This window comes from Excalfactoria chinensis, chromosome 4, assembly GCF_039878825.1.
Source record: "Excalfactoria chinensis isolate bCotChi1 chromosome 4, bCotChi1.hap2, whole genome shotgun sequence".
In the NCBI taxonomy this organism is placed as follows: Eukaryota; Metazoa; Chordata; class Aves; order Galliformes; family Phasianidae; genus Excalfactoria; species Excalfactoria chinensis.
The window spans coordinates 22,132,062-22,158,804 of NC_092828.1; the positions used below are offsets into that span (position 1 = coordinate 22,132,062).

A 26,743-nucleotide genomic window follows, 5' to 3' on the forward strand; every position below is an offset into this window, starting at 1 on the left:
TAGTACTTGAGAGAAAGCTCCACAAGAGGACAGTTTTAGGAGCAGTCAAAAATAAAAAAGATGAACAGGCAAACTATAACGATCCAACTTACTAATGAAACAGTTTTCATAAACACAAGCTAAAAATAGAATCAAAAAAACACACTCACTAGAGGAAAACTACTCTTTCTAAGCAATCGATAACTGTCTAATAGCTCTAAAAGCAGTTATTTTCTTGAAGTAAAACCAATAAAAACAAAGATGCACTATTACTGACATTTGAACTACTGTACTCGATCTAGTCATGTTTTCTTAAAGTTTTCTTTGGCATGTCCTGTGATGAAGACATATTAAAAGATAACAAGGTAATTATCAGAAAACTTAAAAAAAATAAATCCGAGCCACAAACCTGCATAAGTTTTGTGTCATGTCCTGTATAGACAACTATCCCATGAACCCACTGAGTATTTCTCAACTGAGCTCCTCGCAGAAGAATCTGGTCAGATCCCAATGGAACGGTACTAGAAGGAAGCATTTTTGTATTTTAGCATCAGAACAGTTAATATCAATGCAAGAAGGATAATGCATAATTCATAAGAATAAATGCAAACAGCACTTGTTACAACTTATTAACTCATTTCTCCGAATTTAGATGATTATGGTAAATACACCAGAACCTGATTCTCAGAGTTAAAGTATTTGGTGTGCTGATTTAGAGAAAACCTGACAGTTTAAAGCAAGTCAAATTTGGAACCCAAATATTTAACTTCACAACGGTATTATTTACCACTTAATTTTGATTATTAACATTAAAGATATGGTACTGCATAGTTAAGTGTGCTGAAACCAAGAAATGTTAATTTTCCTTTCTGATTACAAAGTTTTGTCTAATCGTATGCTGCAACATGACATCTCTTACAAAATTGATTTTTCCAAAGCAGCTCTCAAGTTAAATAGTCTTCTCTGAACTCTCAGCTTAATCCTTTCTTCCAGCTGCATGAGGAATTCAGAAAATGCTGGAAACACTTGACTGTCTTAAATTTAGACAACTGACTTTGTCAACATAATGCAGCTTAGCATATTTTTCATAAAATAAAAACTTTTAGATAATTATCACTGTTCCTCATACAATTAATTTCCTGTTTTTGCACTTCTGTCTATATAAATACTAGCTATCAGATTTGACAGTAGTGCTTTAGTGCTTGTCATTCTCCCTTAAACCTATCCTCTCCACAGCCATTGAAAATCAACATGTTAAGATAACATATAAGTTGCTTGATGATAGTAGTTATACCCTCTGATACATAAGCCATAAACAGCCTGAGAAAGCCGTCATATTTAGTAATATTTCTGGCAGTTTCAGGTATTTTCATTTGTTAATTTCTTTTGGACCCTCATTTCACCTTCTATCGTCTCATAAACAAGCTTTTAAAGTGAAAAGATTGAAAGTAAAAATAAAAACAACACATTTTTCCTCCCCTAAAAATAACATCAGCAATAGAGCTTTGTGGAATAAGTTCTCACAGAAACTAGGAAAAAAAAAATATTCTGGAAATAAATGTTTGAATACATTTCCATACAAAACAGGCAAACAGCAAATTTTACATCATTATCTTACTGTCTAGGATACTACCAAAAAACAGCAAAAAAACCTCTAAAAATATGCAAGATATTTAAATTGACTTGAATTGTAGCATTTTCATTTTGTGGTAAAATTAGAAGAAAATTGTTTTCCTTTCAAGTATGAAAGGAACTGAATTGGGTCTGAAATAGCCAATAACCATTAAGAGGGACTCATTCTGTTATCAAATATTATTTCCATTTTTTAAAAACGCATTCCTTTCTCTAAAAGCATCCAAAGTTATGAATTGTCATTCCAAGAGTAGCCAGATTTTTCAAGACTATTAACAAGAATTTCACCTATCAAAGATGAAAGTAATAGCCTTTTTGGTTATATGCCTACATTATCCACAGACAAACTGGAAACTTTTATAACTGTGGACCTTCTGTGGAACGCCAAGACTTTCTGTCCCTTCTGCTAACATGAAGAGTTAAAGGAACTCTAAATATGGTAGTAGTAAAAACTTTCTACTCCTACTTGTACTTGTTAAAGAGTCAGGTTGAGTTCTATGACTCCTGCAACTTCTTAGCCCTCCTGCTTATTTCCCCTCTTAAAAACTCTGACAACTATGCAGTTAAGTCATTTCTACTGCATGAGCCATTGATTTTTAATTTCCCACCTCCACCAAACAGCTCTCAGGTGGGTACAGACACCCCTCCAACCTGGAATGGGATTTGTCTGCAAGGGCCTGTTACTAGGAAGACTATTAAGACTATTAAGGTGAATGCAGCCTGTGGGAATGGGTCTCCAGCAGTACTGCTAGACAGATGAAGATAAACAGCAGAGCAACAGGGGACAGACATAGAAAGTCCCCTTCTACTCTAGGTACCATGCTACTTCTTTCAACATTTGTGACCTTACCCCATTCTGTAACAGTGCTACCACTGGACAGAGCACTCAAGTCTCTTGGCCTAAACCTTCTCAAAACCACCCCAGCTTATCTGATTCCTACTGCACACTGCATGACTAATGGTTTCTCAGCAATATATGTTGCTTATATTCAGTGAAGAATATTCTTAATGGGGAAATATCCCTTCAGCGTACTACCCAGCTAAGGCTACACTCGGATATTTAGAGATATTAATTTCAAGGACATGTTTGAGAGCTTACATAGCAAGGTGATTTCTTTCTTTTTTTTTTTTTTTTAATTTTATCAAGTGAAATTTATTTTTATTCACAATTTCCTCAAGATGGTCTTCAGGAAAATGTTTACTTCAGGTCTTGACAGTCAACGACTGTCCTTGTTTTTAACTTGCTAACCTATTTTTCTCTGAGGAATTTATCTAATCATAACTTCAAATTTACCCAGGCTAAAGAACTTTTCTCCTTTCTCCCGCTAATAGTCTTCAACTCCTAAAAATCATATACATTTTTGAGCATAAAAAAGAGCTGCACCTTTCACACACAGAGTTAACATACTCAAAAACTGAGGATACCATGAAATTCTTTTTGACCTTAAAAGAATTTACAGATCTAGCAAAAAAATTTGTTGTAGAGTTCTACTTTCTTGAATGTTAAGTATTCAAAAGAAGAATCACTGCCTTTTTACAGCTGCTCTCCCATGAAATGAATTAGAAAAGACGGAAAAGATCACCCAGATACAACATTTACAGAGCACAGCATTCTTGTACTCCAATAAGTTATATAAAATGAAAGTTAAGAAATAAAAGGGAGAAGCGTCTTCATTACTCCCTTTCCTTTGCTTTTCCAAAAATGTCAAGATTGTGGATACAGTGGAAAATCTAATTGTGGGATCTTAAACATCTAGAGAAATGCTAGCTAGACTAATCCGTGTTACAGATAATGTGGGCAGAAAGAGAACTCATCTTTGATTTTTTTCTGGTTGGAAATTAGGTCAGGATCCAGAAAAAGTTACTTACCTGCAATTCTTTTTCACTGAAGGTAAATATTATATTAGAACCACACTTTTGGAACTATCCTACTGAACAGCAAATATATCTAAATGTTCCCAGACTGAAATTCCCAAAGGACAATTTGCTTGACCAGCAGATGGCATGCTCCTACACATTCTCGAGGCATACCAGCCTATAATATTTAATATTTCTTTTTTGCTCAAATTTTACAATTAAATAATTCAGTTAAACAAAAAAGTGTGTTTTCTCCCTAGACAGGGAGGAAGGATGGATGTGTGGATCTAGTATAACTATTACCTTCAGAGAAGAATTACAGGTAAATGTTTTTCTCTTCTTAACGACAAGTACAGTGGAATTTTAATAGATCCACACTCTTGCGACTGAAAACTCCCGGAATGCATCTGTAAGAAATCAGTAAATAAAAATGGAATATAAAAAAGGTATTTAAGAATTAGTTAGTAATATATATTATCAGTCTAAAATCACAAACATGGATTACACTGCATATGGAGAAATAAAAGCCTACCAAATAATTAAAAAAATGTAACGTGTATCTTCAGGAATGAAGAACTAAACAATCCTGGATCTAATAACAAATGTAATAGTCCTAATATATCAAATTAGCTTTGAAACCACAAAAAACTCCAAATATTTATTGTGTAAACACTTAAAAATTTTAAGAATTTAAGTAGTTTTGTAAGCACATAATTGTAATTGCACTGAGGCTATCCATTTTTAGAGAAACATACTTTCAGTTAGCTAAGGTATTAAATGTCTTTAGCCTATTTAATTAAGAGTTTGAAGCACACAGTAATGGATTCAGTTCCTCTAATAAAAAAAAACAAAAAACAAACAAGATAATAAAAGAACAAACAAAACAAAAAACCCTGCAAAAACCAACAAAATCAGACAAGAAATTTCTATGTACAGATTCTATAATACAGAATTAATAGACAAGGAATGAGATCCTTACAAAGTGACTTACGTAGTAGCTATAAATCCCCAAACTATTAGAATTTGGTTCATAGACCCTTCTATTAATAGCTATTGGTTTCTGAAGATCAACTAGTATTAAAACTCGATCTGCAGACACCAGAAGATTTTACAGTTGCAATCTTCTGAAGAATAAAGACTAATAAAGAATATATCAGAAATGGTTTTTTTACCTCTCTAGACTACCAAATGAAGATCTTACTGTTTATATTTGGTGTAGCTTAACAACACGTACTTATTAGCTTATTAGTATAGAGTGAAACTACTGAGATCTTTCTCCTCAGATTTACATACCCATGCCCATCCAGTCTGATGTTTCCAACAAAGTCATACAGATGTCGGTTTGGGCTCTCACATTCAATTCTGCCTGAAAGTCTCATCAGGCTTTCTATATCCTTTATATCTGATGTTAGGGGCAAACCCTGTAAAAAAAAAAAAAAAAGTTTGTTATCACATTTAAAACTGCTTTCCAATATACCATTCTATGTATTTCAAATCTGACAGTGCAAGATGTGCAAACCAGTATTCCTACAGGAACAAAATAGGACCGCTACATTTTACTGTGATACTGTAAGTAAAAGTCACCTTGGTATCATAAAATATAATGATGAAGACAGGGTCATAGATTATCATGTAACTCAGCAATAACATCCATGCACAGACACTGCACACTCAGTTAAAAAATGCCATTCCCTACCTGCCCCTCAAGGACAATACCAGCAGCTTCTTTCTGCAGTGTTTTTGTCTCTTTTACCCTCTAAAAGTAAGCACACCTGACAACAAATCCATCCACTTGTTCACTCACAGGAAACCCCTCAATGTGCAAGAAACAGCTTATGGTTTAAGCATTCATTCCTTCCATTTAATGCATGGAACAAAAACATTTATAAGATAGCAATACCCCATAGCTTTTTATTCAAACTACTAAAATTTCACAGCCCTCTAAAATGAGTGCAAATGTCCTAAAATGTTTTATAAGCAATAAAAGACTAAAATATACAAAATATTCTCAAAAATGAAATTCCTACCTGTCGAATTTTTAAGTTTGTCTCACCATCTAAGTTAGATGTCTCGATGTAGCACATAGCTTGTGGTTCACTATTAAGAAAAGAAAAATCCTTAATTTTATATTACAATGTCAAAATCCATGAGCTTTCTTTACTCTTCTAATAGCTGCTTAGGCAATCGGCTTTATTGATTTTTCTTTCCTTATCAAATCTTGAGAACTGAAATAATATATAGCCAAATCTGTGAAATTACCGTCAGTACTTCACATTGTCAGAAAAGTTTGCCAGAAGGTACCTACTCAGATGAAACTCTTCTAAAAATGCAGTATAATTTTACTATCAAGTTTTTACAATAAATTATATATAGGCACTATAATTGTAGTGCTTTCTGGCATATGCAGTGGTTAGTTTAAATATGAAAGATTTTTTGCAAAGAATTTCTCTAAGAGTTTCTATAAAAGTCCATATTATGGACTTTTAAACGTGCATAATCACCCTCTTTATGCAACTTAAAAACACTTCTAAAAAATGTAAACTATTTTTTTTTAAGGTTTATCCAGAAAATCACAGCCTTCATATTTTATTTCTTTGAGAGACAAAATGAGACATGGCTTATTCTTATGCTTTTTTTTTTTCAATACAATTTTTTTACGTATAATACACAGCAGTGATTCTCTATCTTGTACAACACCTCTAGATCTGAAAAATGCACAACCATTATGGAGGTGTTAACCAGGCAAGCAGAAAGAAGAATAAAATTACTTTTCTGCAAGCAGTTAACAAACAAGAACAGGTCAAACAGGTCAGGATTTCTGAATTACTCCACTCAGCGTCCATCTTCTGTATATGAGGACAGAGCACTTATTGTTAATATCTGTGATTAATTAAGATCCTGTAAAGGACCAGTAGAGCCATAAAACAAACTGAAAAAATAACACACCTTACAACTTAGAAAAATACCTACCCTCTATACCACTTTGAAGCCAATATTTCTCTTTCTTTCTAGCATGTCATTCAAAGAGACAAGAGATTTTTTTCAGTTTTTCTTAATACAGCAATAGCTACCGGAAAGTCACAATTTTATTCTGCAATCATTCTAAAACTACATAGGTCATTGTAGCATATTTTTGTGATGCAAAAGCATTAAAATGTACTAAATCGTTGTCATAAACTCTTTTCAGGAGAGTATTTACTTCTTGGCAAACTTTTCTAAAAATGTAAATAACTTCTGTCTACACTGTTTGGCTGGAATCACCTGTGTAAAATACTAGTATGACCCTACCATTCTAATTAGTTAATAGTAAAAAAAAACAAACCAAAAACCCAAACAATATTTTTGTGAAGCACGTTTAAGGAAGACTAGGGCAGCAAAGACATTTCCAGTGAAACACATGCTCAATTGTAATTACTTTAGCAGATAGAAGCGACCTCCAAAGTAAATGAATTACAGCTGGATCAAGGCAGGCCCATTGATTTAGTGAAAAACACAAGTTCAGTAACAGTGCAGACAATAGCATAAAGCTGACATGTCTAGGAAACATGCATTCTGTCACAGTACACAAGAACAGCGCTGCTTTTGCCACTGCATGCAGCAGAGGATGTACAACATTCAAATTTGTGCAGAGGGTCCTCTACCAGTCCTACCAATAATTATCTATATCCTTCACTGAAAATACGAGTTGGTGTTTTACTCTGTGTTTATTTAATGACAACTTGTCTGATAAGATTTCACGAGCACAGTGTAAAATCTTAAAAAGAAGGTCTGGAACAAGTTCTTGCTTCTTGGAGAATTATCATCTGTTTACAGGATCTGCGCTTACATCAACTGTACCTTTTCTAATTTTATAAATGTGTGGGTTTTACTTAAGAAAGATGAATGGCAAAGCAAACACTATCAACACATAAGCATTCTTTATAGTTGGTATATGAGGACCCACATACACATATCCTGTGTAACTGGTTTATTCTAACCTTGACGACAGACTGATGAGATCAGCTGGGAGATGTTCCCCATTGGTCACTTTCACTACTTCCCCTACTGCCACCTACACATCCCAGTTTGAAAATGATTAGAACAGAAATATAAGTGATAGGGGAAAAAAAAAACAAAACAAAACAAAAAAGAAAACAAATGGACAAAGACAAAAAGACAGAGTTTGAAATTATTATACAAACAATATATGTTAATTAAAATGTCTGATGACATTTTTTTCAAAATCTATTTTTATCAGGTCAGAAATAAAATAATTAAAATATTTCCATCTCTATTCAAGTGGATCATTTTACTTTAAGGCACCAGTTTTAGGCTGCAGAGAACGCTGGTATTGAACAGAAAACAGAGAATCTCAACTGACAAAAGATTCTAAACATAAATGGCTTAAAACCACAACAAAAGATTATCCAATCCAGCAATATATCTGGGAAGCTAAGTGAAAAAAAACAAGCTAAAAATGACTTTGTGTTTTCTGATTTTGTCGTTTTACAATCTTCAATTTCCAATTAACTTGCAAGAACAAAACAGATTTTAATTCTTGTAGGACTGTTATTTCCACTGTAATAGACAGCATGATCTTAATTATTTTAGGAAACTGTAATTCTCCAGAAATCACTAGCACTTGTAAAAAGAAACAAATATTAGTTTGAAATAAAATCAGGATGGTAGACTTGCATCACTTCTGAAGCCATCAATTGTAATTGGCCATCAGTAAACAGCTGGAAAACAAAACTGTTGAAATGGTCTTCCTGGGAAGCGTGTCACCATGTCAACATAAGAATTGGAGGAGACTACATGCTGGTGTGCACATAGAATTACAGGTAACGTAGCGGCACAAGGCTCTCTCTACAGGAGGGCAGCAACAGGCCCCTAGTAACTCAAGAAAGAAAGTTGTTTTAGCTGGAAAAAATACCAATCAGTATTCACTTCAGGACTCGCTTTTGCATGTTGGATCCAAGGAGAAAACCTGATAGGAAAATTCAATGTGAATAACAGTCATAGAAGGGGCAATGCATTCTGACAAGAGGGGGCAATGTGATGCAAAGCTGAGGTAAGTCCTGGCAAGTCCAGTAGCAGCTAACTATTATTTCCACTTATTAACACATGATGCAAGATTCCTGTTGAGGAACAAGACTTGGAAAGAAGTATTTGCAGGCAGATGGCAGTCTTCTATGAGTAAAACAGCAGCTGTAGAACACTGCAACGTGAATGTCCTCCAGATTAAAAAGGACAAAACAGTGCAGAAATCTAGGAAAAGAGACAAATTCAGGAGCTTAGTCAGCAGGACTATAAAGAAGATTGTTCTGATGTACCTTGCCTGCAAGACACTGGGGTTTGCATGAAAGAAGATGTTAATAGACAAAATGTTGCTGCTGCATGGTGTGCCATATGTGAAGATCTTGGTGGTGTGGCACCAACAAAACTTACAAATGTTTCTTAGAGTGCAGAAGTAATCCTTTATTAATTCAGAAGATACTGAATAGAAAAGCATCTGAAGTTATGATAAACATGCAGACTGAACAAAGACAGACTGTAGGAGAATTTAAAGAATTATCCGGCAACTATTTGACACTCTGAAAATTTAACAGAAATGTTTTCAAAACTACTACGCTTAATTTTGAGATAAAATAGAAAATGGCATAAACACATGCCGGTGTGCACCACAATCTGTCACAGAAATTCATAGGATCCTAACCTTATTAATTGTACACATGAGTATGTTTGTTCACTTCAGTGGACTTGTAGAAAGGGCTTATGCCTGAACCATAATCATACGTGTCAAAGTAATATTTTCACTTGTACCAGAAAAAAAGATGGATGTAACTGAGTAGTAAACATACAGCAATTAATTAAATTGCAACTGAACATATTTAAATAATCTTAATTTAAAGCTCACAAACAAACAAACAAAAAAAATCAACAACAAAACAAATTCTTAGAATATATTGTCTATTGACCTGATCAAATAGATGTTGAAAAATGTTCATCTTCCACATAGTAAGATGTGGATTTCTTAAATAAGACTGTCCAAGGAAATGATGATAAACAATCTCTGACTGTCCATACAAAAACAATTACACCATTACATGCTATAAAGGCTTGCTTTTGGGGCTCAAATTATTCAAGATATATTTTATAGAATAAAGGAAATGCTCAGCTCAAAGACAATGCCAGTTTGACAGTCCACATGCTATGTTCATGTTTTTGTCCCCAATTCAACTATCACGTACCAATTAAACCTCATTTCTGTTGTCTGCAATATACCAATTTTAATTTATTTATAGAATGCAATTTGTTATGTACGTATCAAAAAGTCAACCAGGTAAAATACAGCAGTTGAGGTCCAAGTTTTAGGCAAAGAATCACCCTCTTTTAAATTAGCATGTAATTTTTTCATTGAGTTTATTTTCTCAGGGGTAAATGAAATGCCAGTATAGTTTGAGAAAAGTTATTGACACAATTTAACGAAACACTGTCAATTATTTAGGAATGACAAAATCCTAAATAAACAAAAGATTACATTTAAGAGTTGCAGCATTTTTGTTTATTCCTTATTTCCTTGGAGCAATCACAAATAAATAAGTAAATAAATAAATGCAGGGTAGAGAAACCAGCCTCTACACTATAAGCATCAGTGGGCATCTCTACCTTGATGAGAGCAGTACAGTGTCAGCAGGTATATACTCTTTGCCTTTTATTATAACTATATCTCCAACATCTACCTGAAAGAAAACTGGGAATTGGTTAATGGTCTCAAACAAAATATGTTATCCCTTTGTTTTAAGCACAGTAAATATTTACCTTGCTGAATTTCCTAGAAACACTACTAGGAACTCAAAACACTTTAGGCATTAGGTACTTAAAGCCCTTGAATTCATTGGAGATCTCTTTAACAGGCCAAATCCTGATATTGGCTTTGCATTCTTTACTTTTGCTAGTTATTGCAACAAATATTTTATTAGAACACTGAAGTCGAATTGAGGAAGAAATGAATCTCCCTAAGGTCATATTTCTGTTGCATCATGCTAAAGACTTTTACCTGGTTTCTGCAAAGATTTCATCAGAATTGTAAACTGAATCTTGCCTCCACATTACTGAAATTTTGTTCAAGTTTTCAGGTGTGGAAACCAATAGAACTAAGAGATAAAATGGACAGTACAACATTTACTCCCCAAAAGTTACTTGTAATAGTCCCCTCCTCTAATTAAGGTTCTTATGCTTTAAGCCAAAGTAATTCTGCAGACATAACAAGTAACTTGTTTCCAGAAGGAAGCTTCTTACTTGGCACTTCAAATAATACTAAGGTATTATCCAAATAATACTAAGGTATTATCCAAATAATACTAAGGTAAGTACAGCTTTGACAGATGGGAAACCTCCCTAGTTAACCATATGAATTAGGTGATTTTTAACTGAACTTAATGGCTGTCATCAAATAGAAGTTTTGGCTGACTCACACCATCAAAAGTACATTATAAGAGATAAATACAACAAGTGGAAAATAAAATTTAGTAGATGATACATTTCCCGATATACTGGTTAATTCTTATCGGTGATACAGATATGAAGAAATAAAGCAAATATTAGATGTGTATTATGCGCTCTAAGTCACTTTGAAAATATGAATACACACCTTTTCCCAGTGGACAATCTCCCATGCACCATTTCGTAGTACTGAAAAAAAAGAAAAAAAGAGAATAATTCTCTGTTTGCACACTAACTGAAGTACACAAGTTTGTCTTGCTTTCCTTTTGAAAAGCCATTCAGACAGAGCACATTTAGAGAACATTTTGAAGCATACCTTGTTCTGTAAATTTTGGTCAAGCATCTAAATTATACAACGCATAGAAACATACTATAAAACGATTAAGAAAATTCTATAGGGCTTGCTCAATCAGATACTGATTGCAAAATAATGTGGGTTTTTTAAGTAAGTTGGAATGAGAAATTTCAAAGTAAAAAACATCACAGGAAAAACATCAATTCAGGAACATATATTTTCTCATTTTAAATAATGACATTCATAGGAAAAAAAAAGTCACCAAAGGCTTCTCAGGATTCAGCTGTCCACATGTCTACACTATTGGCATGTCACAAAACAAGTTAATATTGCAAGCACACTGCACTACTCTGGTTTTAGTACTTTAAAGTGAAGTAATACTTGTTACTACAATTAAACAAATAATAATAATAAAAGAAATTGAGCTAATTTGCCATGGAATTGACAAAATTGTGTTTTCAGGGAATAATAAATATGTTTTGTTTCTTTTTTAACTGTAATTAATTACAAAGCTATTGAAGACTAATATGCAAAAAGTAAATTAAGATAAAGTTTATAGACAGGTATTAATACTAAGAGAGCTACAAGAGACTGCTCTCTTTCAGTACACCTTCCAGCTTTCATACTGCCTGGATTCTCATTCAAGTACCTGATCAAAAAATCCAATTCTTATGAAATATACTTCAAAAGAATTGATCAAAATCTAGGAATGCATACTATCCATACGTCTAAGTCTTCCTTGGGGTTCTACTCAAAATGACCCCTCTTGAATGTCTCTATTTCTGTAAGCCATCAACTAACCTGTTTAATAATTCCTTATTATGAGATTAGTCCCCTTACCCCTCCCCCAAGATTTATTAATCCTGATACATTCGGGCCAATGGTGAATGGAGCATTCTCCATTACAGATATTAAGCATGCTGTTTTCATGACTGTCTCACTAAGAGCTGGGACATAACACCAAATCTTATCAACAAACCATTTCCTTTCACTGGGAAAACTGAAGATCCACAGTGAGGACTGACTGTAATAGCACAGTAAGGAATTTAATACAGTCGTAACTGTGTAACCAGCTACCCTAATCTATCCCCTTGTGTCAGCAGCAGTGTTTGTGGGGCCATGGTATAAAATAGATGAGAGAACTGATAAGGGTTAGAAAACACACACACACACCTTGCAGCAATCCACATGACTAAATTTCAGCAGTAGCATAACTTACAGTGAAGTTCTGCTCACTTGAAATGTAAATAAGCTGCCAGACATAGCTAAGAGCTTCTTAAAAACTAGCTGCAGAAGCACTTTTGCTGCTGAAATAGATCCCAAGGCTGTTTTGCATGCAGCCAAGCTGAACTAACAGACTACTGCTATTGCAAAGGAAAGGTCCTGCTCTGCTCTCACCTAATGTAAAGTGCATAGCTTTATGTGCCCTTAATGCATGCTGCCTTCCCAGACCCACTGATTAGCCAGTTTAAGCTACTAAGTGAAAGGAAATCATCAGCTTTTCTTGACAGGTTTGTTTTCTGCTCTAGCTAGTTAAAATTGGCTCACAAACATAGGAAACAGAATCACAACACAGTGAGAGATCTGAAATCTTAAGAGTTCTCTACCCAAGCTTGCTCCAATAAGGTTTTAAGAGCAATTAACATGCACTAACATTCATTTAGACACCTTTTCTTACGAAGGAGGGGGAAAAAATGGGACTGCTATGAGTTCTTCATGTAATAGATTACTTGCCCCATAAAGTCTTCTGCAGTCTGAATTTCACACTCTTATCTCTCATTTTTCAGCTGTCTCTAACAAGAAGCTTCCAAAAGCATGCTCCATCTGCCCCACAGAAGACTAATTTAATAGAGTGTAGAAATACATTCTTCACAAAACCTGTGTGCATGACTGTGTCCCAGTATTTATACATTTATATATATATATATATATATATTTATATATGTGTTTTGGGGAAATAAAATCATCCCTAATACAGCCTAATAAATCAAAGTCCTCTGTAAAAGGCTTTTTTAAAATACTAATTGAAATTTAGGAAGTTAATTATTTCAGGCTGAGATAATGATGGTCTTTTATGAACAGACAGACAAAGGAAAGTCCATGCACAGAATCCATACATGCACAGGTGATGCATTAACAATTTCCCTTGTTTAAATGACAACTGAAGGTGGAGCTGGATATACAGCATATTATGCACACCACTACTTTTTACGGTTATAGAACTGTTGAATAAATGAAAACAAAATTACAGATTAAATTAACTTTTTAATTACTCTTCTGACGATACACCACTTACATATTGTTTTAATGGTACACTAAGATCAGTGTTATGCTTATGTGAGTTCTGCACTAGCTTAAAGTTCCAACCAACTTAGCCCTGATCACCTCCAGGGATGGGGCATTCGTAACTTCCCTAGGCAACTTGTTCCAGCATCTTAACATCCTCATATTGAAAGACTTCTTACTTTTGCCTAATCTAAATCTGTCCTCTTTCAGCTCAAAACCATTAATCCTGGTCTTGTCATTACATGCCATTGTAAAAAGTCTCTCTACATCTTTCCTATAAGCCCTGATTGATGTACTGGTCTCCCCAAAGTCTTCCGTTCCCCAGGCTGAACAACCCCAGCTCCCTCAGGCTTTCTTCACAGGAGAGGTGCTTCAGCCCTTTGATTGCCATCACAGACTTCCTGCGGACCTGATTTAACCAGCCCATGTTTCATGCTGGGGGTCCCAGAGCTGGGTGTAAGGCTAATCTGTCTGCAAGTTGTTATTTCAACTGTTTAAATCCCAAGTTTAAAAAGAAACAAACTGCATATGTTATTTCCAGCTCATTTCCCTGTGTATTCAGCAGTTTTATTACCAACATTTGCAAAAAACTTCAAAGCAACCAACGAACAACCACAATCAATAAGCTTTAAAAAGTTTCCTACCTTGAGTTTGTTTCTTGTTCACCGCATTATCAGCTTTATGCCTTTTCTGAATCAAAAAAGCATACTGGTTAAAGACTTCTGTTTACATGATAAAACTTTCACACATAAGATGTAACGCTCATTTGTTACTGCTTGCACTCAATCATTTAATGAACAGAACTATGGATTACTTGCATAGTCTTGATCATCAGGAAAGTTACACACTTTATATAATAGGCTAGTAGTATCCTATTAAAATGTCTCTCATCTGAGAATTACTGCAATCAGTAATTCCTTGTACAAAGATGTGATGTAGTTACACTACACCACTTTGTCCTTCCCTGCAACTTGAAAAGTAACAGTTTAATTTTAGTTGCTTTCTGAGTTATGCTGGGCAAAAGAAATCATTAGAAATAGTCAGTAATCTTGCATTGCATGTCACAAGTTTTGCTAGTACTTCTAAAGCATCTATGTATAACATATGCTGTTTGTGAATAATACCTGCTGCTAACATGATCTACTTCTTGTGATTACACTCCAGAAAAGGAAGTGCTTAGTTATTCAGTTGAAAGTACTATTTTAATAAACTGGAAAGCCAATTAAACCTGCTTTAATATCAGGCAAAGATAATTATTTCTCTCACTAAGTAAAGAAATTAAAATATAACTAAAACTAAAGAAAAATGGAAAATATACTAAATATTTTACTATGTAGCTTTCCAAGGAAAAAAGTGCCCTTATCACTGTTGGACAGATATTCCTTCAACACTATAGGAAGTACCTACATGCTGAGGCAATATAAAATTAATAGGAAGAAAAAATAAGTTTTGACTTGCCTTTAGGCAATTCTGTAGCAATTAGTAACAATGCCTTTTATTTTCAAAACTGATATATGTAAAAACAAACAAATAACCCTAGACCTGTGCCGTGGCTTCTGCTTCATGCCAAACTAAACACTTCTAATCACAAAGAGCAAATGATATAAGGAAACAAATGACGTAAAAGAGGAGGGAGATAATTTTAAAAAGGACACTCTGTACAGAAGCAGCAGCCTCAGTTTTATATTTGCATAGACACTGACAGATGGTGCAAGTCTGTAAGCATTAACAGCAGAACAGTTAAAAATATCTGAAAGAGTGTGAATTGATTTTATGGCTTTTTAAAAGGGACTTTGTTTATGTAAATGGAAAGCAACAAAGACACGTAAAGAGAAGCTGCCTAGTGGGCAGCAAATAGTATAAACTCAGAACACAAACTCAGCCACACTCTCTTGTTTCAGGGAAAGGAGGTAGTGAAAAAACCCCTAAAACCTTTGCTGTTACTTCAAGTTTTATAGAAAATGTTATAGTCCAGACCTCATTCAAAGACAAAATTTAAGCCCAGCTCAAACCCATAATTAATGGGAATAAAGGACTAAAGGCAGAAGAAAATACATTTTTTTTTCCTGCCCAAATAATTATTTAAAGCTTATTTTATTCTAAAATAAGTTCAACTTTCTACAGATTCAGTAGCCACCAACATTCCATTAGCTGAGTCTTTGACAAAATTGCAATATTCTGAACATTGTGAGACTGAGAGGCTTCTGTGGAGTTAGTAGAACTTACTAGTTTTGGTTCCAGCTCAGACTTTACCTAAATATGCTAGTACTATATTAATGAGAACTACCTGACTACAATCAATCTATATAATAAGCAGTCACTGATTTCCCATGTTACTGTCACTCCTGTACACATTAAACACACAAATTGTAACACCACATTCTATAAGATTCCATCTTCTGACATCAGTAGCTTCATAAGCTTTCAAGAACATCCAAAAGACAAGAATGGCCCAACAGATAATTATTTAAAAAGGTTTTTTTTTTTTTTTTGTAATATAATCTATAAGAAATTTGATCATTATTTATTAAATATGGCTATCAAATACTTACAATATCTTCTATTATCTCCTTCACTGCAGCTACAGCTAAAATAAATAAGAGAGGGACCAATGTTGTGTAACGGCCTGTTGGTGATACATCTGGAATTTGCTATTAAAAAGAGAGAAAAAAAATTGTGCTTGAATTCTTGGTTAAAAACATTTTTAAACACAGTAAGTAGAACTTTCAACTTTTCTTGAAAAACACAGAGATGACAACTAGGGTTGTTACTCAGACGTGGTACTGATCATTTCCATATGAGGGGTGCTGTCTTAGAATCAAACAAAGCTGATACAACAAACCATCTTATATTGAGCAGTGTTCAGTAGTTACTTTCAGAGGTTTTAATGTCTCCAGAATATTCATTTTCATCTTTTGTGTTTCAAATTAAATTTAAACACATATTCATAAAATACCATCAATTTTTTTCAGTTTAGTCTAAGAGAGTGGACACAACTTCAAGGTATTTTAAATTTCAAGAAGATATTTTGTATTTTACTACTAAACTAATGGACAAGTATAAAAAAGCTACACAACCATAAGAGATCTGTTTGTGCTAAGCAAGTAAGTGCACAGACGATGCAAGTGAATGTATACGTAGAATAAATACTGAGAGGATGCAGCTACTTAATGCGATACATATTCATAACCATCTGTAATTATCTTCATATTGACTAGAGCTGTAAGTGGCAGCAGTGATTTACCACAAGTGTATTCCTGCCATAATACATTTAGAACAGGCAATGCCACCCACATGGCTACAATCAGATTTTGTAGAAAAAGTGGAGTAGTAAGTAGTGCCTCAGTGTAGTTAGAACACATCCTCAATTTATCATAAAAGGTTTACAAAAACAGTCAATGTTATTTATTACAGATTTATTTTTTCTATCACTACACTGTGTATCTGAAAGAAAACACAATGTTATTGCACATATGCTGTGTTTCTTGGAATAAGATGAATGTACATCTATTTTCAACAGCACCCCAGATTATATTTTAAAGCAACTATGTGGTAACCTAGCATTAAGTTAATGGACAACATTCTGTCAGCTACAGGGCAACAGTATCCACCACTTCTCCAGTAATTTCTTCCCTTTCATTTCTAGTCACACATGTGCCTACACATCCCCATTCTAATGGCACATTATTTTCCAGGCAAAATATGAAATCAAAGGGGCACCGTATTGTACTCTGGTGCCAATGCCCTTTATCTGTTACTCCTGCTTGCTTACTGATGCTCTTACCTGAAGTAATGCAATAAAAAGAAAAAATGCATTGGCAGCTCTTCTGAACTGGGAATAAAGGAACCTTGGCAGGAATGTGATAATGTTGTACTTTGCAGTGCTAAGACAAAAAGACAAAACATGTACTATTATTACAATATGAAAAAAATTCAAATGCATTCCTTCCCTCTCAGTTATGCAAGCCCTCAAATATAACAGAATCTTCTCTGATTTCTGTGATAGCAAATGGTTTGGTTTTGCTTAAAAGAGAAACCTGAAGAATTCTACAGACTTCTACAAACTAGCTACCCAAGGAAAGTGCCCATCATCCACAGAAGCCATTCAGTTTTGAGGCAAGAAGTTTCCTTGTCACCTCTGTGGTGAATTTGTTACAGGAAACGAGGAGGAAAAACAAAACAAACAAACAAAAAAAAAAAAAGTAGGAAGCAGGGAAGTGGTTGCCCTGAGGAACTAAGACAGGACCTAAGCTCACAGATCTTACACTCCAGAACATCCAGCTACCTATGGCATACACTTGGTGATCAACTCTGCACCATGACTCAAGTGCGGAAAAATTCTTGGTGAAAGGATTACCAGTTGAGCTACCAGAGCAAGAAGGGCGCTACATCAAAACTGAAGAGTTGTGGAGCTTCTGTTTCATGTAGGAATTTCTGTGACTCAATGCACACTAACGACTAAAAAAAACCCTTACAGGCTTAACAATATTTAAATGGTGTGTTTAAGAAACTAGTAAAACTACAATATTCAATAATGTACAATTTTCCAAGGTGGTCTTTCAATATCTAAACTAAAGGGGTACTGCAGGAAAGAAGGGGACAGACTCTTTAGCAGAGTCTGTGGTGAAAGAACAAGGCAAAACTTCCTCAAGCTTAAAGAGTGTAGATTTAGGCTGCATACAAGGAAAACGCCTTTTACAGTGAGGGTGGTGAAGCACTGGAACAGGTTGCCCCACCCCTGGATACATCCAAAGCAAGGCCAGATCAATCCCTTGGCAACCTGATCTAGCTGTGGTGTCCCTGTTCACTGCAGGGGAGTTGCACTACACAACCTTTAAAGATCCCTTCCAACTCAAAGCATTCTATGATTCTATATTCATTAAAAGAAAAGCTACATCCTTTGTCAAGTGGAAAGTTTACCTTTAAAAGAAAACAAAACGAACAACTCCTGGTCAGTATTGGTTATAAAGTGAAATTCTGAGTGTTGGAATAATGAAATATAGTTAATTCTTGTGTATTTATCTTAGCGAAGCTTTCAACACAAAACTTTTGAACATTCAGCTTTTTGTCTGCCTTACACTTGTTTAAGAACAGAACATCCCCCCAACCTTATGAAGTCCATTGCATTAAGAAAAATATAATTTAATACCTGACATGATTATTACAGAATTTGGTTAACTGGGGCTGATTGATGAATATAGTTCTCAATTCTTCTTGATCAGCCAGAGAAGTTTTCTCTGAAACATCATCTGTCTTCTCATAGCCTGTTTAAAAAAGAAAGAAAAGGATTTTTTTTTAAATATATATATATAAGTAAATGTACACATACACATACATACAAGATTTAGAGCACTTCATGACAAAAAGATCCCACATCTATTCTGAATGTGAACTCAATTTATTTGTGTTTCTTACAGTACCATTTAAAAAATGTTCATTTAAAAAATAGCGTTTTAAAGCACATTAGTGATTAGATATGAGGATAAAATAATACAGTCAAGAAGCCTCAAAAAGCTACAATAATGAACAATAATCTACTGAATTAATGAGTGCACTCAAATAGCTTATGCGGCTTCGTGGAAAAATGGAATGAACTATGGTCTGTGATCAACAACCTCTTTCATTTCTCCTAAAGTGCCCTCGGTACTGAGGCAAACAAATATTCTAAAAAGAAGATATTAAAAGAAATAAACGAACACTAACATATGTAAAGAAGTTCAGTACTATACTGTAATATCACTGATGAAAAAGTAGTGATCTGTCAAATAAGGATCATTAACTCAGAAGATCTCCACATTGCATACAGACCATTCAACAGATTAGTTTCCAGTTTTGCATGCAAAATTTAACACTGCTTGTTGCTGAATTTAAAGAAAAATGAAAAAATTAAAGGGGCATTCATACAACTCATTCAATTCTTGATTGGTTTTCCTGTTATGTTCCCAATAAACATATAGCACCATTTCTCCTATGTGCCTCTTTTAGAACCATTAAACAACTATAGTAGTGCAACCATTAGAGTTTTCATAAGGATAAATACAGAAGTAAACTTCCTATCAAAAGCTTGGAAAAGTTTTACTGTTAATCTCAATGGCAGAAAAAACAGTTCACAGAGAATATGTCTGAAAAATGCAATTAAACACAAAAAGTAGATGTCTAATATAGCTACCTTAAATCAAAGCGACTTGCCAGATCTACTTGCATGAATCATCTGTTCTGAGAAATACCCAGAGAAAATTCATTGTCACAACCTATACAAAAGCAGAAAACCAACACAGCATACCCTACGGTTAAAGGAATTACATTCTTCCAGTCCTCCAGGACCACCCCAGACCAGCACAACCCTTCATAGATAACTGGGGGTGGCCTACTGGTGTGTTCAGCTGGCACCCAGAGATACACCCAAGCACTGCCCTATTTCCTGTTAGGAGTTTCTGAACCTGATCCTCCTCCACCCAGGTAAATCCCTCTTGCTCCAGACTTTCCCACCAATATCAGGGACCTGAAGTTCTTGATATTATTACAAAGGAAATTCCCACTACTGTGTTGACTCACTGGAATTCACTTCCTTCCTTCCACCTCTCCAGCGAAAGGCACACATCCAACAATTCCAGTCAAGCTTCAGTAAACATCTCAAGAACACCCTTTGGGGCAAGTCTAATACACTCGGCCCACCCAAGAGACCTGTACACCACTCTTTGCCTGGAGGAACCTCACAAACGCATACAGCAGACGAAGCAATCCGTTTCCTTCTCCTGTCATTAATGACTCTTAGAGAGGCAACCCCTTCCCCATCACAAAAACAACCGGCTGTGCAGGACCTGCAGCACACAGCTCCGTAAACATGTACAGCCACAACACAACCTGACACAGGCACAACTTAAAGAATGTGAACTTTTCAGTCATCACAACTACACATTGAGTCACATGGTTATACTCGTAAACATCACTAACTTCCTTTCTATTACTTTGAATTTGCATATCGCAATCTGGATTTAAAAAGAAAGTGCTAAGCCTCACAGGTAGCCTTCTGCAGTCTGCAGCTTCAGTGAAAGCATATTAGACTGCCCTGAAAGTTTAACGGTTACTCATCTCCCTCACATCTCTGTCTGAGCTCTAAAATACACTCACCAGAATACGGAGACTACACTGCCACACAAAACTTAAGTATCAAGAAGGTACATCTTCTCTTCCTCATTTGTGTCTATTATTTTCAGAAAGAATGCAAGAGAAAATAAAAGTGCTGAAATCCTAATCCAGCATTTGACAAAGATCTGCTTCATCCTACTCTCCCACACTGTCATCTCTTTACAGCACACCACCCTTGGAACGTTATCATCACCTCTTGCTCTCACTGTCTGCTCAAGAACTTCAATCAAGTGTTAGCACATGCAGGTCTCAGCCCTTTGCAGCTGCTATTTGCCTGGGTTAGCAAGAGATGCCTTGCAGCAGATAAAAAAATGCAGCAAGCTTTTCTTGCCAGGAAGCTGCTCCTTTTCAGAGCTGCCTGAAGCCAAAGAAAACTCTTCGCTGCACATCTGTACGGCAAACAACACGCCAGGCACCATTTCTGTGCTCTCTGTGCACCAAATGTCTTCAGGGATGCTCAGCCCGCATGCTATGCAGGCCAAGTCCAGAACTCCATCTCCTCCCCCCCAAGTCAATACATTATATTTTGTAGGTGAGATTTTTTCACAAATTTCACAAGATATTGGATCTCTGCAACTATCACTTTGAGAGTGAATGGGCATTTCTCTACATGATGCAGCCATTTGAACCACAGCTGGTTTCTATTCTGCACCTTCAGAAAATGATGAGTATTTCCAGTTTCCTCCCCATCTCATCCACACTCATCTAGTATAAACAGATTAAGTCATCAAAAGCTCTACTTAATCACAGCCATTCTTTCAAACACGACCTGCATATCTTCAGTATGTTTTATTTATATTAGGTAAATACAAAATTTGGCAACAGGTTGTTGGCATTCAAATGGCCCCAGATAATGTCAGGCACTAAAATACAAAGTAGGACATCGATCAAACTACACTCACAAACTTGAGTCTAATTGCAATAAATCACACCAGACTTTTAAGAGCTACATTTCTTTGGCATTTTAAAACAAAATTTATGGATTAGAGCTCAGCTGCTGCCTAAGCCTCAGTGCTGCAGGTTTCATAAAAGCTGACTTTTATGTCAAAAGGAAGCCACTAAGTGCTTTATTTCTTCCTCAAGAAGAGCAAGAACCCACTGGCACCAAACCAGTTTGAGTGAAGAAGTCAGCCTACTAATCAGATACGCAGATGCCCATCTCAAAATGTTGTCTGAAAGTAATTACAAGAACAAAGGGAAGCACATCCATCAGATCAACTCTCGGTGAAAGCAGCTATGTTTTTAGCAAAGGTGGTTTTCAAAGATGCAGTTAACAAACCAGCAAAAATTAATGATGGGTGCTCTCCTGTAATTGGTGTAATCACAACAGTGATCCAAATGATCAGAAAGTTGTCAGTGAAGAAGGCATAGAAAAACCAGACAGGTATCCAGACAGGAAAGATAAAAACTACAAAACACACAGTCAGTATCAAAGCATCAAAGTATTAAAGCTGTGACAAATATCTGATAATGAAAAAAATACCGTGAAGATGATGAGTAAGGACCCTAAGATGAGGCAATCGTTCTAATCTCCTTTATTAAAAGTATGCAGTTATTACTGTGTTACAGATGTCAAAACTGACACTGACTGAACTTATTCCTTGTTTGTTCATCATGCTAAGGGTTCAGGGAAGCATCGTCCCAGGGCTTAAAATCAAAGGCAGCATCACTCTTCCTTGGCTCTTATCTAAAGACACAACAAATACTAAGGTAATAATACACAGTAATAATTTTGAGGGCTTACAGTGACCAAGAACAAAGCAGCAATTATCACACTTCAAACAGGAAACGTCACGCTGCTCTATGTAAAACCTGGCATTTAGAAAGAACAAATACACTGTAAGACTCCTCATCTACTTCATCAATCATTAGCTTGTAACACTACTGTTATTTAACCAGAGAACTATCAGACAGATTCTATGACACATGTTCTCATATACCCCCACTGACAGAAAAGCAGCTGACTAGAAAACATTTGCAAGCCAGCACTATTAAAAGAATAACTGGAAATACCAACAACCCATATACTCTGATTTACTATGCAGAAATGGCATGTTTTAAAACTAATTTCCATTTCATAATCAGAACCAGATTTTCTGATAATATATTTTGATTCTTTTTTTTTAATTTAAATTTATGACCCAGCAGCATCAAAAACTACAAAGATGTGCTTCAATATCGAAGGAAAGTAATTATTACTCCAATTTAAAGGTTGGTTTGCAAAACTGCTGCATTAACTAAAATTAGTGTTTTGTTCTGCACTCCAAAGCAAAACGCAGAATGCGGAAGCTATTGATGAATAAACACAAAACTATAAATTTCATTCAAAGTTGCTTAAATAACAGATTTTAATGGAGGATTTCCTTTCAAGAACCTGAAGTAAAATACACACGACAGTGGGAAAAGGCAAGAAAAATCAGAGACAGTCATTGGGAATTACGAGAATATGGAGACATAGCTGTCCTCTGTCAGGGTATAAGCAATACCTGAAAGAAGTTCATAGTAAGAAGTGTAAGGAATAAATATCTTAAGTTTTTCCAGTCAATGACAACATCTTCAACAACAACAAAAAAAAACAAATAAATAACCAATGAAATAACAACAAAAAAGCCTAACAATCAACTTGACCTTTCTCCACTAAGAGGACCACGTTCTGCTTCGAACAAAACTTCACAAGGGACAACTACGTTTTGCAACACCATATTTGCAGGGCCTCTTTCTAAACCACATTTGGAAGTAAAGTCTCTAAATCAGCAGTTAAAACATCAACAATAAATTCTAAACTCTGTACAAAAAAAAAGCATGTGCCTCCAATTTTTCCTTCACATAAATGAAGAAATAGATGGAAGGTAAGCAAAGACAGATTGTGCCATGGAAAGAAAGGGAAGGAAAATAACCTGACCACCTCACTGAAATCAAAAGAACTATTTTGATACACTTATTGACTAAAAACATTATTTTATTCTCAAAGTAAGGCATTCTAAAGCTTTGAAAGCTTGGTTCTTTAGCCAAGAACTCTTATATTAGCAAGTACACTAACTCACATTCCCAGAGAACACAGCACAGTTCAAAGAGAGCCAGTGAGACTGAAAAAGTGTGTCACAGTGCCACAATAAAACTTTGATAAGAGAACTAGCACTGAGAACCTGACCTCTGCACCTCTGAGGAGTCAAAGAACAGAAGGGAACCGCAACTGCAATGAGCTGCTCTGACCTACTGCTGCTGAGGCTGCCAAGGCTGCACTGCAACTGGAACCAAATTTTCCACTTGTGAAGCAGTGGGAATTTCAACGTAGACTGCAAACCACGCTTGTCAGGAAAAAGTACCAACAACAAGCATTAGGTCTGTTAAAATGCTACGCAATCACATAGTCCAGAAGTAGAAACACCTGAAGACATATTAGGTATCACAAGAACAGAAAGAGTGCTGAGTATGATCTGATGACTACTATGTAATTTCAAAATAAAGGTGCTTTTCATACATAAGTCATCACATCTTACACAAGTTCAGCTTCACCTGGCTCTCATGTGGGCATTAGCCTTTCCTAATACAAAACTGCTATTAACGTTGTTGGCAGGCAGCACAACAGCACCTCAAAAATTTCTGCGCTTTTCCTACCATCCAAGGTAGTTCACTGAAATTCATCAATGCACAAAGCAAAGCATTAGTGCTTCTATGTAGGTTGCTCTGAAAGTAATGCATCCTATTTATTGCCATGGAAACTACAACAGATACAAAGGGTGTGCTAACATTATTTGACAGAGCAAATTCTTTGCTACAAAACACTATTTTTCAACACAGTCACAAACATTAGCTATGCATTTTCACCAGTGATGAACAAGAGTCTGCACACTGTACTCATTAAAATCTGCACCAGCGAAGGAGATCCGCTGTTTCCACTGTTGCTACAATGGCATAATTGCTAAGAAAATGTTACACAGACTTCAAACTGGTATGAGGGCTGGCATTACTGTGCTGCAAGAGAAAAGTTATCTTCTTTTCTGGCCTGACTCTGCAAGTTCAGTTTAGTCAGCAGCATGATGAAGCAATCAGATGTTTTGTCTGGGTTCCAAGAAATCTAGATCCTTTCCTATCCTAAAAGCATGCACAACTTTATCCAATAAGGGTCGTGCCATCTCTCCATAGACTGCCATTTTGACTTTAGCTCCTAGAGGTGACATCATGTCTTGTGACCAGTAATGATGAGATCCAGGAAAATGTCACCTCCAGCCTCATAGTGGTACAACAGATACTGACAAATTTGCATACAGTGCTCTCTCAGCTCTTGTGCGAGCACTCATGGGACTCACCTTGTGCAAACTTTGCAGTATTTCAAACTACCATCACCATTCACAACCAGCTGACACTCAGCTCCATACCCAGTTCCCTGGTTGTAATCTGCTGATTCAAGCAGATAACCAGATCAAGATGCTCTTCATTTTGTGATGCGACAGTTGTGCATGGACGTCCAGGACATCCTTCATGTCATTGTTGCTACTGCTGAAACACACCACCCTCTGCCTCACAGTGCTCACATCCAATGTTTGGTCTCCATAAGCATTCAGTAAGTGTCAATGAATGTCAGCGGGTGCCAATTTCTCCGCATGGAGGAATTCGGCAACACATCTTTGCTTCATATGCACTTCCATGTATGATGCTATTTGTCAGACTCCTCCTCTGCTGCCATCTGTCACACATCAATAAAATGTAATGGAATATTGGCAGAAAGGTTCAAACTGTACTGCTACACCACCAACATCTGCCTCTGACGCTGTGGGCCAACATAATAAAATAGGAAGCATTACTTTCGGAGCAACGTTTGTATTTTCAGAAGATTAGAGACACCTAATAAAAACTGTTGACACCAACCCCGTTCTCCCAGAGAGTACACATTTATTAATATATACATCTATATCTCCGAATTATTACATTTCATATTATTTAACAGATGCATATATTAACTGCATGGCTGTAAGTACACTCAAAGATTTCCCCACGTGTTTTGCAACTGCAGAATACAAGACACAGATGTTGTTTCTGTCATACCAAACACCTGAAGCCCAGCTAAGATTCTGAGTTACTTTTATTGGTGGTGAAAAACCATTTAGGAAATCTCTGCAATGTGTTTAGGAGGACCAGATCTTCTATATCTTGAACGAGACTTCACTGGTACACGAACCAATTCTGCACAAGTGCAGCATGGCCTAATGTGAATCACAGGTTTCCTTTACAAGAGGGACACTAGACACAGAATTTATTAAAAAAGAGATTGTAAACTTGCCTGCTTTTCAGGATCTATTATCAGGCTGATAAGGTATGGAAGAATACCACCAAAACATTAGCTGTGCTTTAACCAAATTCTGTTCTCCATGCAAATTACATGTTGTCTTACAGATGTTAAAATACCTGTAGTTTTTATCTTGTAGTAATATACAGACCATAGCATTACATCTTCTATAACTGGGAATGGCACACGTGCATTATTCTGACAGGTCTGAGTTCTTTTCATCTTGGCACAGCAGCCAATTTTTTCTAATAGCAATATTATTATCCCTTCATGCCAGAGTGAGCTCAGTTCTGAGATGATGTCAAGGCAGTCCAGACTGATAAGGTAACTCATGATCCATGGAAAAGGTCTCTGAGGCAGAAATTACTTGCTGCAGTGACAGGAGAGGAAAATGAGGTTTTAACATACAACAAAGAAATTCTAGAACAAAGGAAGCAATATTAGCTTGTCTACCACATCCCCTCAAGTCTTTGACTATTCTAAGGCACGGCCTGTGCTGTAACAGCACTTAGGAAAACTGCTCTTTGTGAATGCAGTATAAGCAGAGCGTTACACAGAATGGACAGCAACTTTTGTCATTAACCAAGCACTTCCTACTCCATGCTGCAGGTAAAGCTTTGGGGTAGGACTCAGAAGGCAGCCTTGTCTCTACTCTGCATAGTGCTTATCTAAACAGACTCCTGCCATGGGCAGAGTTTGGATTGTAAGGCTACTTTATGTCACTTTCAAGAGGCAAGGATGACACCCACATTGTAGAACTCAGAAGTCTCTTA

The 26,743-nt window shown here is 35.9% G+C and overlaps 1 protein-coding gene across 2 annotated transcripts in view; it reads right to left on the bottom strand.

Annotated features, from left to right (window-relative positions):
- The window catches only part of ATP8A1 (ATPase phospholipid transporting 8A1), an 88,753-nt gene that overhangs the window by 60,198 nt on the left and 1,812 nt on the right, over positions 1–26,743 (bottom strand). Inside the window, exons 2-10 of one of the 2 annotated variants that reach the window (XM_072336723.1) lie at positions 18,684–18,798; positions 17,319–17,418; positions 16,087–16,185; positions 14,179–14,224; positions 11,102–11,142; positions 7,446–7,519; positions 5,496–5,565; positions 4,762–4,889; positions 389–500 (exon numbers count right to left, since the gene is read on the bottom strand). In XM_072336723.1, coding sequence (XP_072192824.1) covers positions 389–500; positions 4,762–4,889; positions 5,496–5,565; positions 7,446–7,519; positions 11,102–11,142; positions 14,179–14,224; positions 16,087–16,185; positions 17,319–17,418; positions 18,684–18,798 — 785 coding nt within the window. Of the gene's footprint in view, positions 1–388; positions 501–4,761; positions 4,890–5,495; positions 5,566–7,445; positions 7,520–10,116; positions 10,191–11,101; positions 11,143–14,178; positions 14,225–16,086; positions 16,186–17,318; positions 17,419–18,683; positions 18,799–26,743 lie in introns of both variants that reach the window. The other variant, XM_072336724.1, reaches the window with a different exon arrangement.